The 16,220-nt window shown below is 47.2% G+C and overlaps 1 protein-coding gene across 3 annotated transcripts in view; it reads left to right on the forward strand.

Moving 5' to 3' along the window:
• The first annotated feature begins 1,585 nt into the window (after nucleotides 1-1,585).
• The window catches only part of NRN1L (neuritin 1 like), a 254,923-nt gene continuing 240,288 nt past the window's right edge, over nucleotides 1,586-16,220 (forward strand). The window contains exons 1-2 of one of the 3 annotated variants that reach the window (XM_033942747.1): nucleotides 1,586-1,633; nucleotides 1,773-1,947. In XM_033942747.1, coding sequence (XP_033798638.1) covers nucleotides 1,881-1,947 — 67 coding nt within the window. In that variant the 5' untranslated portion in view covers nucleotides 1,586-1,633; nucleotides 1,773-1,880. Of the gene's footprint in view, nucleotides 1,948-16,220 lie in introns of all 3 variants that reach the window. The other 2 variants (XM_033942748.1, XM_033942749.1) reach the window with 2 other exon arrangements.

The following is a 16,220-nucleotide window of genomic DNA, read 5'->3' on the forward strand; positions in this document are numbered from 1 at the left end:
AATAGTGTAAGGAATTCCAAAGGGTAGAAGCCAAAATGGAAAAAGAGGAATTCCTATGAAAATCGAGAAATAATTGCCGAAATGAAGGGACAATCAGTAACTGTTGCTGAGATTAATGTAATGTTCTTTGTGGTGAATATGGGACCAGAAGGCTGTGTATATGAAAGAAAGAAAAAAAAACACCTGTGGATGCTGATGTTCTGAAAATTATTTGTGTTTCGGTGAACACACCTTCCTCAGGGGTCCAATTGATATCAAATACACAAATAAAGAAATGGACTAAAAACAGTGTACTTGTCTTTAAGCTGCTCAAACCTCCTCCGCTTGTTCTCAGAGACTACCGGGCAGCACCAGCAGCACAAGGAAGACCACTAGATAGTATATGGTGAGTGAGAATATTGTATTTGAAAGGAATACATTAAGACACCAGAAGAATATATTCTGATTTTAAAAGTGGCATAATGTGATCAAACTTAGAACAGTGGTACAGTAATCTGACTGCAGTGTTCTGAACTAATTGAAGCCGATGCAATTGATATTTCAGAAAACCGATGAGAATGGCATGACAGTAGTTGAGTTTGGACAAAACTAAAGAATACATGAGAGTACGAAGTGAGCTAGGTTGGAGAAATGAGCAAATAGATCGAATTTGACGAAGAGCATAGAAAGAAGAGATGTATGAATGAAAACTTAGGGTCTATCTCAACACCTAAGATTTTAGTCTTTAGTGAAAAGTTTAAAGGAACTCCTTTCATAGTGAAAGACTTACCTATAGAGGAAAATGAGAAGTGGGAATTAGTAAAGGGATGGGTGAGCCAAACCTGCATTGAACAGCAGCTGGCTAGGGAAAAGTACATTGGAACTGGTTGGGGAGTGGAGAGAAATAGAAGGCTGGGATCAAGGGAAAATGAAAAGCATAACAGTCTAAAAAGATTTATGGAATGGTGCAGGAAAAGAACTATTAAACTCCCTGCCTCTAAATATAAAACGTACTTATGCAGGAAGAGTGAGGAGAAAGAAGAAATTGGGGGAATAGAGTGGTAGAAATGGGCTGAGGTAAAAGAAAGTTGAAGTTGAAGTTCTATGAAAGATTTGAACCTGGGAGGGAGAGAGTGGAGGACCCTAACATTTGAAATGCCCATATTACCTACCCTGCTCTTGACATTTAAATACAGGTTGGTCATTCATTACCAGATGTATTTTTTTATTTCTTTGCTGGATGATGAGAAATTTGTTGAGTTGTGAGTTAAGCACCTCCAATCATTTTCAAAAGTTTGCTATCATGCGTCTGTCTATAAAACAATTTTATATATTAAAAAAATGCAGCAAAAATTCTTAAAATGTTGATTTAATTTCAGAAATGCATTCATACGCCATGAAATGGTTCTGCGTTTTACTTTAAATTGAAGGGGCTGAATCAAAGTTTGCAACTTGTGGGCAGTATGCTATCATTTATTCATCTTGCTGGCAGGACCCGGATTTTTGACGATACATGCAGCAGCTACAAAGGTACAAAAATAAACTGGAGCCAATAGGCCTCCTCCCCCCGCCTTCCTCACAGCCCATTGGTCTGTGGCCCACTTAAGCAGATTCATCCAGAGATTGCACAGCCCCCGGTTCAATGTTCAAGGAGGTGTGTACAGAGCGTTCAGGGATCGAAGGGATTTGACACAGCAGATCGTAAACTACAAAGGTCCGCCTTTGAGCTGCCTGTGGCTAATAAGCGAGAGACTAGAGTAACTGAGCTGCTCTTTCCTCTCTTACTTGCCTAGGCATAGCAAGGCACAGTATTCACCGCTCTCTGAAGTAAAGCTGGGAATCGCTGAGAAAGTTGTCTGCCGATTGCTCCTCTTCTGGGTCACGAGAGGCTGGTGTCCAGCATGGGGGCTCTGGACCACGGCTGCAGCCGGCTGCTGGCTTTTATCGTGCTCCTGCCTCTGCACTTGGGTAAGTTACATCTGTGCGTTCGATTTCACTCGAAACAAAAACAAAGGACCATCGAAAAGCTGCGTTTCCAGTCATCCCCACAAACGCATGGAACGTTTCCGTTTTCATTTTATGGTCCGGCTCTGGAATGTTATAGCTCCTTTTTCTATAGTTTTTTTTTTTTTTGGAGGGGTAGTAGGCAGTCAAAATGGGAGACGTGCTGTTTTAAAGCAAGTAAATACTCCTAGAGTAACTTCTCGTACTCTTAACTGGAACCCGAAATGTGAAAATAAAGATTTCCATTAGATGCAGTCTGGGTACAAACACGGAGGGGATAACTTCGGACTATTTAATTGTTTCATGCAATAGCTATCGATTTACTGATCGCTTTTAATGAGTCTGGTTAAATTAGATATGTCAGAGTGAGGGCATAAGAGTTGCTTGCGCTGACTCTGCATGGATTCATGGAATAAGTGGATAGAATGGAAAGCTGTGGAGCTACTTTGCAATCATTATTGACTTAGAGACGAAGGAAGAACAATTTGTTTCGAATATGCCACATAGAGTACCAATATTGTTACAAAATGAAAGTTTTCAGCAGATTGACCAAACATTAAATTTTCTGAGGCTCTAGCTATTAAGGACAGCCAATACCTGATTATGGGCAATGGCTGGTCAGTCTTAGATTTGCCTCTGATAATTGTGGATCCCTTGTTAGTGGAGTGGTATATAACTATCTTTAGATATAAACTGGTGCAACTGTCACTGTACCTAGCAGAATTCCCAAATAACTCCTTGCAACCAAGAAAAGAAGTAATACAGTTTATTGAGCAAAATTTTGTGAAGAGCACTAGGTAAGCTCTTCAGTGTAGGTACCACTTTGTAAGGCTGGATGGATAAACAGGATGTTGTATTTACCATTTAAAGGTCACAGAAACTATATCACACATCTACCCTTAAACCTGTATGACTATTGAAACCCAGAGTTTCAATTGACCACATTACTAACTGTAACCCCCTACCCCTGGCATTCTGTTTATTTGTTGTTGTTTTTTGTCTGTTGTTGTTGTTTGGTGAGCTCATTTGAGCAGGGACCTTCTCCTTCGTGACTCTGTACAGCACTATATATGTCTGGTAGCACTCTAAAATAATAGTAATCTGGCAATAACAAAGCCAGATGTTGCGGTGGCCTTCCCTCTTGCCAAATTGCTTAAGGATCTGCTGGTCTTGATCCCACCTCCCCTCTGAAGTTACTTCCTGATTTTGAGCTACAGGATCGAGACCGGCAGGGCCTATAGCAATTTAGCAAGAGGTAAGGCTCCTACAGCGTCTGGCTTCATTATTGCTAGCCGGTTTAGTGAGACCGGGACAGGACCAAAGGCAAGCACTGCTCACAATCGGGATGCACCACTGACTCCTCACTCCCCCCTTCTCCTTGTGGCCAGCAAACAGCATGGATGAATGCCATGGCTGCTGGCGGGAGGAATCAGCTGCCTGCCTCACATGTCAGGCCTGCCCTTGACCTGCGACTCTGTTGGAAGAAACAAAGGGTAAAAGGTGATGGGGAAAGATAAGTGGAGGGGAGAGAGATGAGATGTTGGAGGAAAGGGGGAGAAGATATGCTGGATGGAGGGAGCAAGACGGTAGATGCTGGTTAGAAGAGTGAAAATAGAGGGGAAAGAGAAGTTGTTGGAAGGGGGGAGAGAGATGGAAGAGTTAGCAAAAAACTGGAGAAATAGAAGCAGATAGAGATGCACAAAAATAAATGGAGGAGAACTGAAAGGAAAAGGTTAAAGTCAGAGATGGATATAAGAGAGGAATTGAAGACAGGAATGAGAAAAGAGGCAGATAAACTGCAGACCCTGGAAAGAAAATTAAGAAAAGACAGAAGAAAGCAGAAACTGGGATAAACATGAATAAACTGGCCAGACAACAAAGGTAGAAAAAAATAATTTTATTTTTAATTTCATGAACAGAAAATGCAGTTTTACTGTCAATTTGCACTGCTTTATTTTTATATTTCAAAGTGTAGAGTGCTGTTTCTCTTTCTCTGGTGTTGAACTGCATATTGCTTCTTGAGGTTTAAGTTTGATATTTGTCTACATTTACTGTATTTTTCGCTCCATAAGACGCACCGGACCATAAGACGCACCCTAGATTTAGAGTAGGAAAACCAAAAAAAAACCATTCTGAACCAAATTGTGTACTAATATATAACAGGCTCTGCACCCAGCCCCCCTCACTCCCTGCCAGGCTCTGCACCCTGTCTCCCTCCCTGCCAGGCTGTTCCTTTCATTTTTCATATACACGCAATTCACACAGCAGATATAAATTATCAAAACTGACACATTTTGATCACTAAATTGAAAATAAAATCATTTTTCCTACCTTTGTTGTCTGGTGATTTCATGAATATCCTTCCTTCCTTCCTTTCTTTCTTTCTTTTTTTCTTCCTTCCTTTCTTCACTCAGGTCCAACAATTGTCCTTTTCTATTCCCTCCCTCCCATGTCCCGAGTTTGTGCTTCTTCACTCTCACTGCCTTCCAGCCTTTGTCCTTCATCCTTCCTGCCGCGCCAAAAACTGCCTTCCTCCCTCCCTGCCGTGCTGAAGCCTGTGTACCCTCCGCTTATTCCTCCTCCTCTGGCCTGGGTCCGCTGCGCTGCAACTCAAAGAAGGTAAAGGAAGGGCCAGCATGCAGTGATTGCATGTCGTCAGCCCACAAGCCTTCTCCTGACGTCAGAACTGGCAGTCAGCCTGCATACCCCCAACGAGTGGGACATTTTGAAAAGGTACAACAGGGTGGGTGGGGGGTGTTTAAAAAAAGTTGCCTTCGATTCATAAGATGCACTGAAATTTCCACCCAATTTTGGGTGGAAAAAAGTGCATCTTATGAAGCGAAAAATACGGTATTTAAGTTTGTGTTTGTTTGTAGTAGTGTTTTTTCCTATGTAGAGGCCTTGTTGTGAATATGTTAGTTATCCCAGGACAAGCAGGCAGCATATTCTCTACATGTGGGTGACGTCATCAATGGAGCCCTGCAGCGGACAGCTTCACAAGCAGACTTGCTTGAAGATCTTCAAGCTTGCAAGTGTACCGCGCGTGTGCCTTCCCGCCCACGTCAGGACACGCGTCTCCTCAGCGTGGCCTCAGTTCTTAGTTCCTCTACTCTGCGTGATTTCTAAGTGCCTCTTGCACTGCGGCTTGCTTTTATTGTTTTCGGGTGAATTACTGTGCAGCGCATCTTTTTTAAAAAAAAATTAAAAAATTTTCTTGCGTCTTCCGGGTTTAGTTCCGGCTGCCTGGCCTCGGCTGTCTTTTTCCTTATGTCCCGGCCTGATACCGGGTTTAAGAAGTGCACTCTGTGCAGTTGGGTCATTTTCATTACTGACCCTCATCGTTGGTGCATTGAGTGCCTGGGTGCTGACCACCGCACCGGGTCTTGTCTCCAGCCGCGGGCCCTTCGTAGACGGCGTGCCAAGATCCTCAAACTCTTTGGCGCTATGGAGGAGGATAAGGTCTTGACCTCGGCCTCGACCTCAGCCCAGGCAGGTGCCCCGGCCTCGAAGGCCTCGACGGCTGTTCCGGTCAAACCCACGGTTTTGGGTAAGTCTCCTCTTCCTCTTTCAGGTGTGCTAGCGAAGAAGCCTTCCACGGAGTCTCCGGTGAGTGCTGTTGCACCTGCCTCTTTGAGACCTCCTGCTAAGCATGCCTCCACACATAGAGAATACTCTTCCTCGAGGTCGCCCTCGTTGGAGCACACTGCTGCACCTGCCCGACCTGATCCAATGGTCTCGGTGCCCATGTTTGAGGACATGCTAAAAGCCATCCTGACTACGCAGATATCCTCAGTGTTGGGCCAGCTGGCTTTGGCCTCGACCCGGGCTGCGGCAGATCAGCCTGAGCATCCCCCCGAGGCTCCTCGGGACAAGTCTTGCCGTTTGTCTTCTAGTGATTCCTCTCCTGCTGTCTCAAGTTCTGGATCACCTTCTTGTGCGCCTTGACCGAGGCACCGCACTAAACCTGCCTTCGAAGCTGCCGAGGAATTCTCCTCCGCGGCGGGGATGGTCCCCTGCCTTGGGGGCTGCGAGGCATGTCGAGGCCCTGTGCGGCTGAGACATAGGGCTCGTTCTCGACAGCCTCCTTCCCTGTCTATTTCCCCGGGGCGTAGCTTGTCTGAGTTGAGGTACCCTTCTACGACGCCTTTTGAGGGGCTTACTTTCCCTCCGGCGTCTCCGGAACTTGCTTAATGGGTCCATGTACCTTAGACCCCGGGGTCCTCTCCGAGTCATGTAAAGCATGGGCATTCTTCGATTCCCCAATAATTCTGCAGCAGAGCATCCTCGTTGTCCCAGTCTCGGGAATCTGATATGCCTGCTTATTATTCGAGGGAAGTTTCTCCTTCCTTCTTGGCTGCTCCGGGGTCTCGGTCTTCCTCGCCTCCTGAGGGACCTTTCTCTTCCAAGACCTCCTCTTTCACCCGGTTTGTCTCTGACATGGGGAAGGCTCTTCAGCTGGATCTCCAGTCTGAATCTCTATATACCCAGAAATATTTGGCGGAGATGAGCCTCCCTCATCCGCCCCGGGAGTCTTTAAAGCAAAAGTTTTTCAGGAATCTGGAGACCCCTTATGTGGTTCCTGTCATCCCTTCCAAGATGGAGTCCTGCTATCGGACAGTTCCTTGTAAGGGATTTGAAAAGGCCCAGCTTTCCCATCAATCCTTGGTTGTGGAATCTTCGTTGAAGAAATGTAGCCTGTCCAAGGTCTATGCTGCTATCCCCCCGGGCAGAGAGGGGCGTATGATGGACAAGTTTGGTCGCCGTCTTTACCAGAACTTGATGATGGCGAACCTTGTGTTCAATTATAATTTCACTTTTACTTCCTATCTCGGATATTGCATTACCACCATGCAATCGCTTCAGTTGGATTTGGCTGCCCACCGCTGACATAAGTTCCAGCAGCTTCAGGAAACACTTTCCCAAATTCGTCTCTATATGCTCCAGGCCTCCTATGATGCTTTTGAGTTGTCATCTCAGGTCACGGCGTTTTGTAGTTGCCATGCACCGCTTGGCCTGGCTCCGCATTGTCGACATGGACCCCAATCTCCAGAATTGTCTGGCGAATCTCCCTTGTGTGGGGAATGAGCTGTTTGACGATTCCATTCAGGCAGTCACTAAACGCCTCTCCAAGCATGAGCAGTCCTTTGCCTCCCTGGTGCGGCAAAAAGCGAAGACTCCTCCTGCTAAACCATACAAGCTTCCTCTGAGGTGCTACCCACAGAAGCCTACGCTGGCTTTTTCCCGTCTGCCTCCCAGGCATCCGCTGCAGCGTCCTACTAAACCTCAGGTACCTGCTGCAGCCAAACTGGCGCCGTCCTTTTGACAATTCAAGTCTGAGCATGCCGGCCCCCTTCGCCAAACGGTCCTTTCTCCTACCCATAGGAGGTCGACACCTGTGTTCTCCTATCCATAGGAGGTGATTACATCAGACACCTGGGTTCTCACCATCATTCGAGAGGGGTACTCCCTTTAATTCCTTCACGTACCTCCGGACCTTCCTCCAAGAGAGTTTCCTTCCAGCAGGTCGCAGTTTTCCCCTTCTCCTTCGGGAGGCTCAGGCTCTCCTTTGCCTCCGGGCTGTGGAGGAGGTTCCGTTGTGTCAACAGAACACGGGGTTTTACTCTCGGTATTTTCTGGTTCCCAAGAAGACCAGGGATTTGTGTCCTATCCTGGACCTGAGAGCTCTCAACCGATTTCTGGTCAAGGAAAAGTTTTGTATGCTCTCTCTCCCAATGTTGTACCCCCTGATGGACGAGGGGACTGGTTATGCTCGCTGGATCTCAAGGAGACCTACACTCATATCCTGATTCATCTGGCCTCGCGCAAATTTTTAAGATTTTGGGTGGGGAATCTCCATCTCCAGTTTCGTGTTCTCCTTTTCGGCCTCGCCGCCTCCCCGAGGGTTTTCACAAAGTGTCTTGTGGTGGTGGCCGCAGCCCTTCGGACCCCGGGGGGCCTTCAGGTCTTTCCTTACCTCGATTATTGGCTCATCAAGGCGTCATCTCGGCAGGAGGTTATTGCAGCGACCCAACTGACTATTACATTCCTTCAGAGTCTTGGCTTCGAGGTGAACTTTTCCAAGTCCCAGTTGTGTCCGTCTCAGTCTCTCCAGTTCATCGGAGCAGTGCTGGACACGCTTCGCCTGCGTTCTTTCCTGCATCCGCCTTTGCCGAGGGGTGTCTCTTCTCCCATCGATTTCGGCCAAGCACATGATAGTACTGCTGGGTCACATGGCCTCCACGGTTCACGTGACTCCTTTTGCCAGACTTCACCTTCACATTCCTCAGTGGACCCTGGCCTCTCAGTGGAGACGGGATCGGGACCCCATCTCTCAACACATTGTAGTGACTCCTTTGTTGAACCAGTCTCTCCGTTAGTGGATGCTCTCTTCCAATCTTTCCAGAGGTTTTCTGTTTCACGCTCCTCCTCCGCAGAAGATCCTCACGACGGACTCGTCCCGCCTTTGCTTGGGGGGCTCACCTCGATGATCTTCGCACCTAGGGCCTTTTGTCCAGCGAGAACTGCCACTGTCGTATCAATCTGCTGGAGCTCCGAGCCATTTTCAACGATCTGAAGGCTTTCCATCATCTGCTTCGTGACCACGTGTATTATGTCAACAAGCAGGGTGGTATGAGGTCTTTTTCCCTTTGCCAGGAGGCCCTGCTGATGTGGGAGTGGGTGATATGCCACAACATCTTTCTCCGGGCTGTCTACATTCAAGGCCAGCAGAACTGCCTAGCGGACAAGTTGAGTCTCCTTTTGCAACCGCACGAATGGACGCTCAATTCCTCGACTCTGTGTCAGGTGTTTGCTTGGTGGGGGACTCCGCAGATAGATCTGTTTGCGTTCCCCCTGAATCACAAGTTGCATCGTTTCTGCTCCAGGATTTACTCTCCGCACTGGCTCGAGGCGGATGCGTTCCTTCTGGATTGGACGAACCTGTTTCTATATGCGTTCCCTCCATTCCCTCTGATTCTGAAGACTCTAGTCATGCTCAAGTCTGCCAACGCCACCATGATTCTGATAGTTCCTCGGTGGCCCAGGCAACCGTGGTTCTCCCTTCTACTTCAGCTCAGTATCCGGGAGCCTCTGCTTCTCCCTGTTTTTCCTTCTCTGCTTAAGGTTCTCTGCTTCATCCCAACCTGCAGTCTCTACACTTAGCAGCTTGGTTCCTCTCAACATGATTGCCTCGTTCCAGTTTTCACAATCTGTACAGGATGTTCTCGAAGCTTCTCGGAAACTGTCCACTAGACAGTGTTACTCTCAGAAGTGGACTAGATTTTCTTATTGGTGTGCTACGCATGGCAAGGAGCCGCAATCTGCCTCCTTGTCTGCCATGCTGGATTATCTCCTGCACTTGTCTGGGACTGGTCTCAAATCAACATCTATTCGAGTCCACCTCAGTGCCATTGCTACTTTTCATCAGCTGATTGACGGCAAACCTCTTTCTGTTCATCCTGTGGTTTCCCGGTTTATGAAGGGTCTCTTCAACGTCCAGCCTCCGCTCAAACCTCCTATGGTGGTTTGGGATCTTAGTGTTGTCCTTGCTCAGTTGATGAAACCTCCATTTGAGCCAATTGATAAGGCTCATTTGAAGTTTCTCACTTGGAAAGTAGTATTTCTTATTGCCCTCATGTCTGCTCGCAGGTCAGTGAGCTGCAGGCTTTGGTTGCGGATCCACCTTTCACCGTTTTCCATCTTGATAAGGTGGTCCTCTGTACCCATCCTAAATTCTTGCCTAAGGTGGTTTCGGATTTCCATCTCAACCAATCCATAGTTCTTCCTGTGTTTTTTCCGAAGCCTCACTCTCATCCGGGAGAAGTGGCGCTTCATACTCTGGACTGTAAGCGTGCATTGGCTTTCTACTTGCAACGCACTCAAGCTCATCGGACTGCTCCTCAACATTTCATATCTTTTGATCCAAATCGGTAGGGGCGTCCTGTTTCTAAGCGTACCATCTCCAATTGGTTGGCGGCTTGCATCTCTTTCTGCTATGCTCAGGCTGGTCTTCTGCTCCAGGGTCGTGTCTCGGGGCATAAGGTCAGAGTAATGGCGGTTTCTGCTGCTTTCTTCAGGTCAACTCCTTTTGAGGAAATCTGCAAGGCTGCCACTTGGTCCTCGGTTCTTACATTCACCTCTCATTACTGTCTGGATACCTTTTCACGAAGAGACGGCCATTTTGGCCAGTCTGTTTTACGTAATCTGTTCTCATAAATTGCCAACACTCCCACTGTCCCCTTTTGGTTAGCTTGGAGGTCACCCACATGTAGAGAATATGCTGCCTGCTTGTCCTGGGATAAAGCACAGATACTTACCGTAACAGGTGTTATCCAGGGACAGCAGGCATATATTCTCGCAACCCACCCACCTCCCCTGGTTGGCTTCTTTGCTAGCTATTTGAATTGAGGCCACGGTGAGGAGACGCGCGCCCTGACTCGGGCGGGAAGGCACACGCGCATGTGCGGTACACTCGCAAGCTTGAAGATCTTCAAGCAAGTCTGCTTTTGAAGCTGTCTGCTGCGGGGCTCCATTGATGACGTCACCCACATGTAGAGAACATCTGCCTGCTGTCCCTGGATAACACCTGTTAGGGTAAGTAACTGTGCTCTTTGGGATATTTATACATCAAAGATATTTATATTATGTTTAGTGACTTACAAGATAGCTGATGGGGAGGGAGGGTGAACAATCTTTATAGATTGGCTCACCATGATAACCCCAATTTCTAACCTCTGTTTATATTCAAGTCAACCTTTTTCCCCCCTTTTTTGGAGGGAAAAAGGATGCCTCGGTTTATATTTGAGAATGTACGATAATATGCAAGTATTTATGTTGCTTCTGTTTTCTTCATTCAGATTCTATCCATTTTTCAGTGATGTTCTTTTGACTAGAACAGTGTTTCTCAACTTCTTCAAGCCAAGTACCCCCTAAGTCAAACAAATTTCAACCGAGTACCCCCGAGCTCCAGGCAGCAAAAATTATGGACATTTTATTGTTAACCAATTAATGGTGTAGTAACTACAGTATACATTTTATTGGAAAGGCTAAAGAAAAGAGGAAGGAATTACATCCAGAGGACATATATCAGCTTGAGCAGAGCTGTGTGAAAGCTTTTCAGACAAGAGGTATATGCTTGGTTGTAAAAACAAAAGAAAGAAGGCTGGAGAGACTCTGGATGAGTTTGTTACATTTACCATAGCTAGTTCTCATGGAGTCACAAACTGTGCAGCTCGGTACTCTAGTAAGCAGCAGAGATACAGAAGCTCATAAGGCACCTGGCCCGAACAAGTTATGTTTAAATCTTGTTTATTAAAGTGGAAAGTAAGCACCATTTGATACATCATACCCTGTATCATAGCAAAGATTATATTGTCACATGAAAAACACCAGGGTTACCTATAAAGCAGTGGTCTCAAACTCAAACCCTACGCAGGGCCACATTTTGGATTTGTAGGTACTTGAAGGGCCTCAGAAAAAATAGTTAATGTCTTATTAAAGAAATGACAATTTTGCATGAGGTAAAACGCTTTATAGTTTATAAATCTTTCCTTTTGGCTAAGTCTTAATAATAATATTGTCATTTATAGCTAAAGAGACATATGATCAAGAAACTGTTTTATTTTACTTTTGTGATTATGATAAGACATACTGAGGGCCTCAAAATAGGTCTTCACATTCTTCCTCGGTTCTAACCCTGCTGCAGAGTTTGATGTTGTCTGCAAATTTTATGACTTCACACTTCGTCCCCGCTTCAAGGTCGTCTATAAATACATTGAACAGCAGCGGTCCGAGCACCGACCCCTGGGGAACACCACTCGTGACCCCCTGCCAGTCCAAGTAGTGGCCCTTCACTCCAACCCTTTGCTTCCTGCCTGCCAACCAGTGTTTTATCCATCTGTGTACGTCCCCTTCCACCCCATGGCTCCACAGTTTCCTAAGAAGCCGCTCATGGGGTACCTTGTCAAAGGCTTTTTGGAAGTCGAGATAAATGATGTCTACGGGTTCTCCTTTATCCATCTGGCTGTTTATTCCTTCAAAGAAGTGCAGTAGGTTCGTTTGGCATGATCTTCCCTTGCAGAAGCCATGCTGGCTCGCTTTCAGTTGTCCATGTTTTTCTATGTGTTCACAGATGCTGTCCTTTATCAGTGCCTCCATCATTTTGCCCAGAACTGAAGTCAGGCTTACTGGCCTGTAGTTCCCCGGGTTACCCCTCGATCCCTTTTTAAAGATAGGTGTGACATTTGCTATTTTCCAATCCTCCGGGATCTCCCCAGTTTTCAAGGACAGGTTACAAATTTGTCGTAAAGTTTCCGCTATAACGTTTCTTAGCTCTTTTAGAACCCTTGGGTGGATTCCGTCCGGTCCCGGTGATTTGTCGCTTTTCAGTCTATCTATCTGTTGGAGGACATCCTCATGGCTTATCTCTATATGCTCCAGTTTTTCTTCTTGATCTCCTCTTATGATCTCTTCGAGTTCTGGTACATTGGATGTGTCCTCGCTCGTGAAGACCGACGAGAAGAACTTGTTTAATCTGTCAGCTACCTCTTTTTCCTCTTTTACCACTCCCTTTCTGTCTCCATCATCCATCATCCATCATCCATCATCCATGTCCTACTTCCTCCCTTGCCGGTTACTTCCCCTTAACGTATCTGAAGAACTCTTTGAAGTTTCTCGCTTCCCCAGCCAGCCTCTCCTCGTATTTTCTTTTTGCTTTCCTAACCACTCGGTGACAGTCTTTCTGGTGTTTTTTGTGTTCCTTCCAGTTTTCCTCGGTTTGGTCCTTTTTCCATTTTCGGCATGATTTTTTCTTGTCACTTATCGCCTTCTTTACTTCATTTGTTATCCATATCGGGTCTTTTGTTCGAATATTTTTTATTTATTTATTTTTTTTACACCCTTTCCTAAACCTGGGAATGTACAGGTTTTGTGCTTCCAGCACCGTGTCCTTGAATAGGGACCAGGCTTTCTCTACGGTCTCCATTCGTTTTGAGCAGTTTTTGAGGTTCTTTCCTCACTGTTGCTCTCATAGTGTCGTAGTTCCCTTTCTTGAAGTTGAGCGTCATTGCTGTGATTCTCTTCACTTTTGATGTTCCAACTTCTAATTTGAACCGGATCATGTTGTGATCGCTGTTTCCTAGTGGGCCTACTACTGCCACTTCCTTTGCAGGTCCCCCTAGCCCGTTGAGGATTAGGTCGAGAGTGGCAACCCCTTGCGTTGATTCTTTGACAAGCTGTTCCATGAAGCAGTCTCCCACAGCCTCCAGGAATTCTGCTTCCCTCGCACAGCTTGAGTTCTCAATGCTCCAGTTCTATCTCGGAGTAGTTAAAATCCTCCATTACCATCACACTTCCGCTTTTGCATTCCCTCCTCAATTCTGCTTCCAGTTCTTTGTCGTTTGCTTCTGTTTGTCCAGGTGGGCGATAGTACAGTCCCAATTTTATGTCAGCTCCATTTCTTCCTGGTAATTTAACCCATAATGATTCCAGTTCTTCCGCCCTTGCCGCCGTATCCATTCTGGTCGAGTGAATGGTGTCCTTTATATATATATATATAATATATATATTGCTATTCCTCCATCCTTCTTGTAGGTCCTGTCTCTCCTATAGAGTTTGTACCCCGGTAGTACTACGTCCCATTTATTGTCCTCAGTCCACTATATATATATGTATGTATATATATATATATTTCTTCCTAGTAATTTAACCCATAATGATTCCAGTTCTTCCGCCCTTGCTGCCGTATCCATTCAGTTTGTACCCCGGTAGTACTACGTCCCATTTATTGTCCTCAGTCCACCATGTTTCTGTAATTCCAATAATGTCTAGGTCCTCTTTTTTGGCTGTGACTTCCAGCTCTCCCATTTTGGTCCTTAGGCTCCTTGCATTTGTGTATAAGCAGTTTAAGACCTGATTTTTCTCTGCCTTGCTGTTCTTCCTTGAGAATTTTTCCTCTTGCCGTCCCCCTTACGTGCTTCCAGCCCCTGAATTTCGTTGTTCTTCCTCTCCCTGTGGTGCGTCTTCTTCATCCTCAGCCTGTTTCCTCATTTCCACCTGTTTCTCTATCTCCTGCTGTTTGCTCTTCTTTTTGTTCTCTAGTTCCACCTGACCCTTGGACCCCTGTGGATTGTCATTCTTTTCTTCCCGTCATTTTTCCCACTAAGTATCTTCATGGGATACTCTAGTCTGAAACGTCGACGTCTGGTCGATTGTCGGCTTTCCCCTTCCTCTCAGTTTAAAGCCTTCTCTATTTCTCTCTTGACGTTGTTCGCCAGCAGTCTCGTTCCTGCCATGCTCAGGTGTAGTCCGTCCCTCCTGTAGAGCTTATTCTTCAAAAAGTCGTCTAGTTCTTCACAAAGTGGAAGCCTTCCTCTTCACACCATCTCCTCAGCCATACGTTTATTGCTTGTAGCTCGGTCTGCCTCTTCACATCTGCCCTTGGTACTGGCAGGATCTCTGAGAATACTATCTTCTGTGTCTTCAGCTTCAGTTTCTTTCCCAGGATCTTGAACTGCTCAGTTAGTGTAGTCCTGCTGTAATTCCTTCTGTTGACATCATTTGTTTCAACATGGATTATCTCAGCTCCTTCCAGGATCCTCTCGATTCTGTCAGAGATGTCCTTCGTTCTTGCCCCTGGGAGACATGTCACCAGCCGGTCATCTTTCCTTCCTGCTACGTGACTGTCCACTTCTCTCAGAATTGAGTCTCCCACTACGATTGCAGATTTCCCCTTCCTCAGCTTCCTCTTTGGTCTCAAGTCCGTATCCTCGGTGAGGTCCGATGATTCTCCCTCAGTGTTCTGATGAATCCTTGCCTCCTCTGTTTGCTTGATGTTTTCATATGTTCCTTCTTCCCTGGTGTCTGATGGCTCCTGTCTTCCATCTATTGGTTCCTGTCCGCGCTGATGATGATCCTGTTTCTCCGTCCTCCTGTAGGCCTCTTCGATGAATCTCTCAAGCTCCCTTACTTGCTCCTGAATGTGGCTCTCTCTTGTGGGGTTCTCAGTTGCCCAGCACGGTTCTTCCGAGATGCAGAGTCCCTCCAACTCCTGGACCCTGTCCTGTAGTCTACTGACCTCCTTCTTCAGGCTTTCCAGTTCCTGACACCGACCGCATATATACGCCTGCCTTCCCGAGGGGAGGTAGTCATACATATGACACTCCGTGTAGTACACCGGAAAGCTCCTCTGGGTTCCTGCTGCTTCCATTTCTCTTTCTAGTCTCTTGGTGTGTGGTGTGCGAAGGTGGTCCTTTCTGTGCAGGTAGCTGAGGAAGGGAGAAAAGAAAAAGAAAGAAAGAATGAGAGAAGAGGGAAGCACTTGTGACTTACTTTTTTGATGAATCTGCTGAGTGGCCTGGTCTCCTGGCTCCTTCACAAAGGCTATCTCGCTAAGGCGAGCGCCTTTACCGCTCGCCTTTGCCGCACGCCAAACGGCTGTGCGCCATTGGCACTCCCCCTGTTAAGGGGGAGTCCGGTCGCACTGCTGGTGACACGTTGGGGGTGGGAGGAGCTCCCTCTCGCCTACCCCACGATGCCTGCCTGCTTCTTTCTTTCCCCTCTGCTTTACTTTTCCGCTCTCTCTGCTCTCTGCCTTCTGCTCTCCGCTTCCCCTGCTCTCCTCCGGTGCCTCCCACATTGGCCTGAGCTTCTGCTGCGGTCTCCCCTGTTAAGGGGGAATCCAGTCGCGCTGCTGGTGACGCGTTGGGGGTGGATGGAGCTCCCTCTCGCCTACCCCACGCTGCCTGCCTGCTTCTTTCTTTCCCCTCCGCTTTGCTTTTCCGCTCACTCTGCTCTCCGCTTCCCCTGCTCTCCTCCGGTGCCCTTTGCCTCCCACACAGGCCTGAGCTTCTGCCGCGGTCTCCCCTGTTAAGGGGGAGTCTGGTCGCGCTGCTGGTGACGCGTTGAGGGTGGACGGAGCTCCCTCTCGTCTACCCCACGCTGCCTGCCTGCTTCTTTCCCCTCTGCTTTACTTTTCCGCTCTCTCTGCCTTCTGCTCTCCGCTTCCCCTGCTCTCCTCCGGTGCCCTTTGCCTCCCACATTGGCCTGAGCTTCTGCTGCGGTCTCCCCTGTTAAGGGGGAATCCAGTCGCGCTGCTGGTGACGCGTTGGGGGTGGATGGAGCTCCCTCTCGCCTACCCCACGCTGCCTGCCTGCTTCTTTCTTTCCCCTCCGCTTTGCTTTTCCACTCTCTCTGCTCTCTGCCTTCTGCTCTCCGCTTCCCCTGCTCTCCTCCGGTGCCCT

This window comes from Geotrypetes seraphini, chromosome 4, assembly GCF_902459505.1.
Source record: "Geotrypetes seraphini chromosome 4, aGeoSer1.1, whole genome shotgun sequence".
NCBI classification, from domain to species: Eukaryota; Metazoa; Chordata; class Amphibia; order Gymnophiona; family Dermophiidae; genus Geotrypetes; species Geotrypetes seraphini.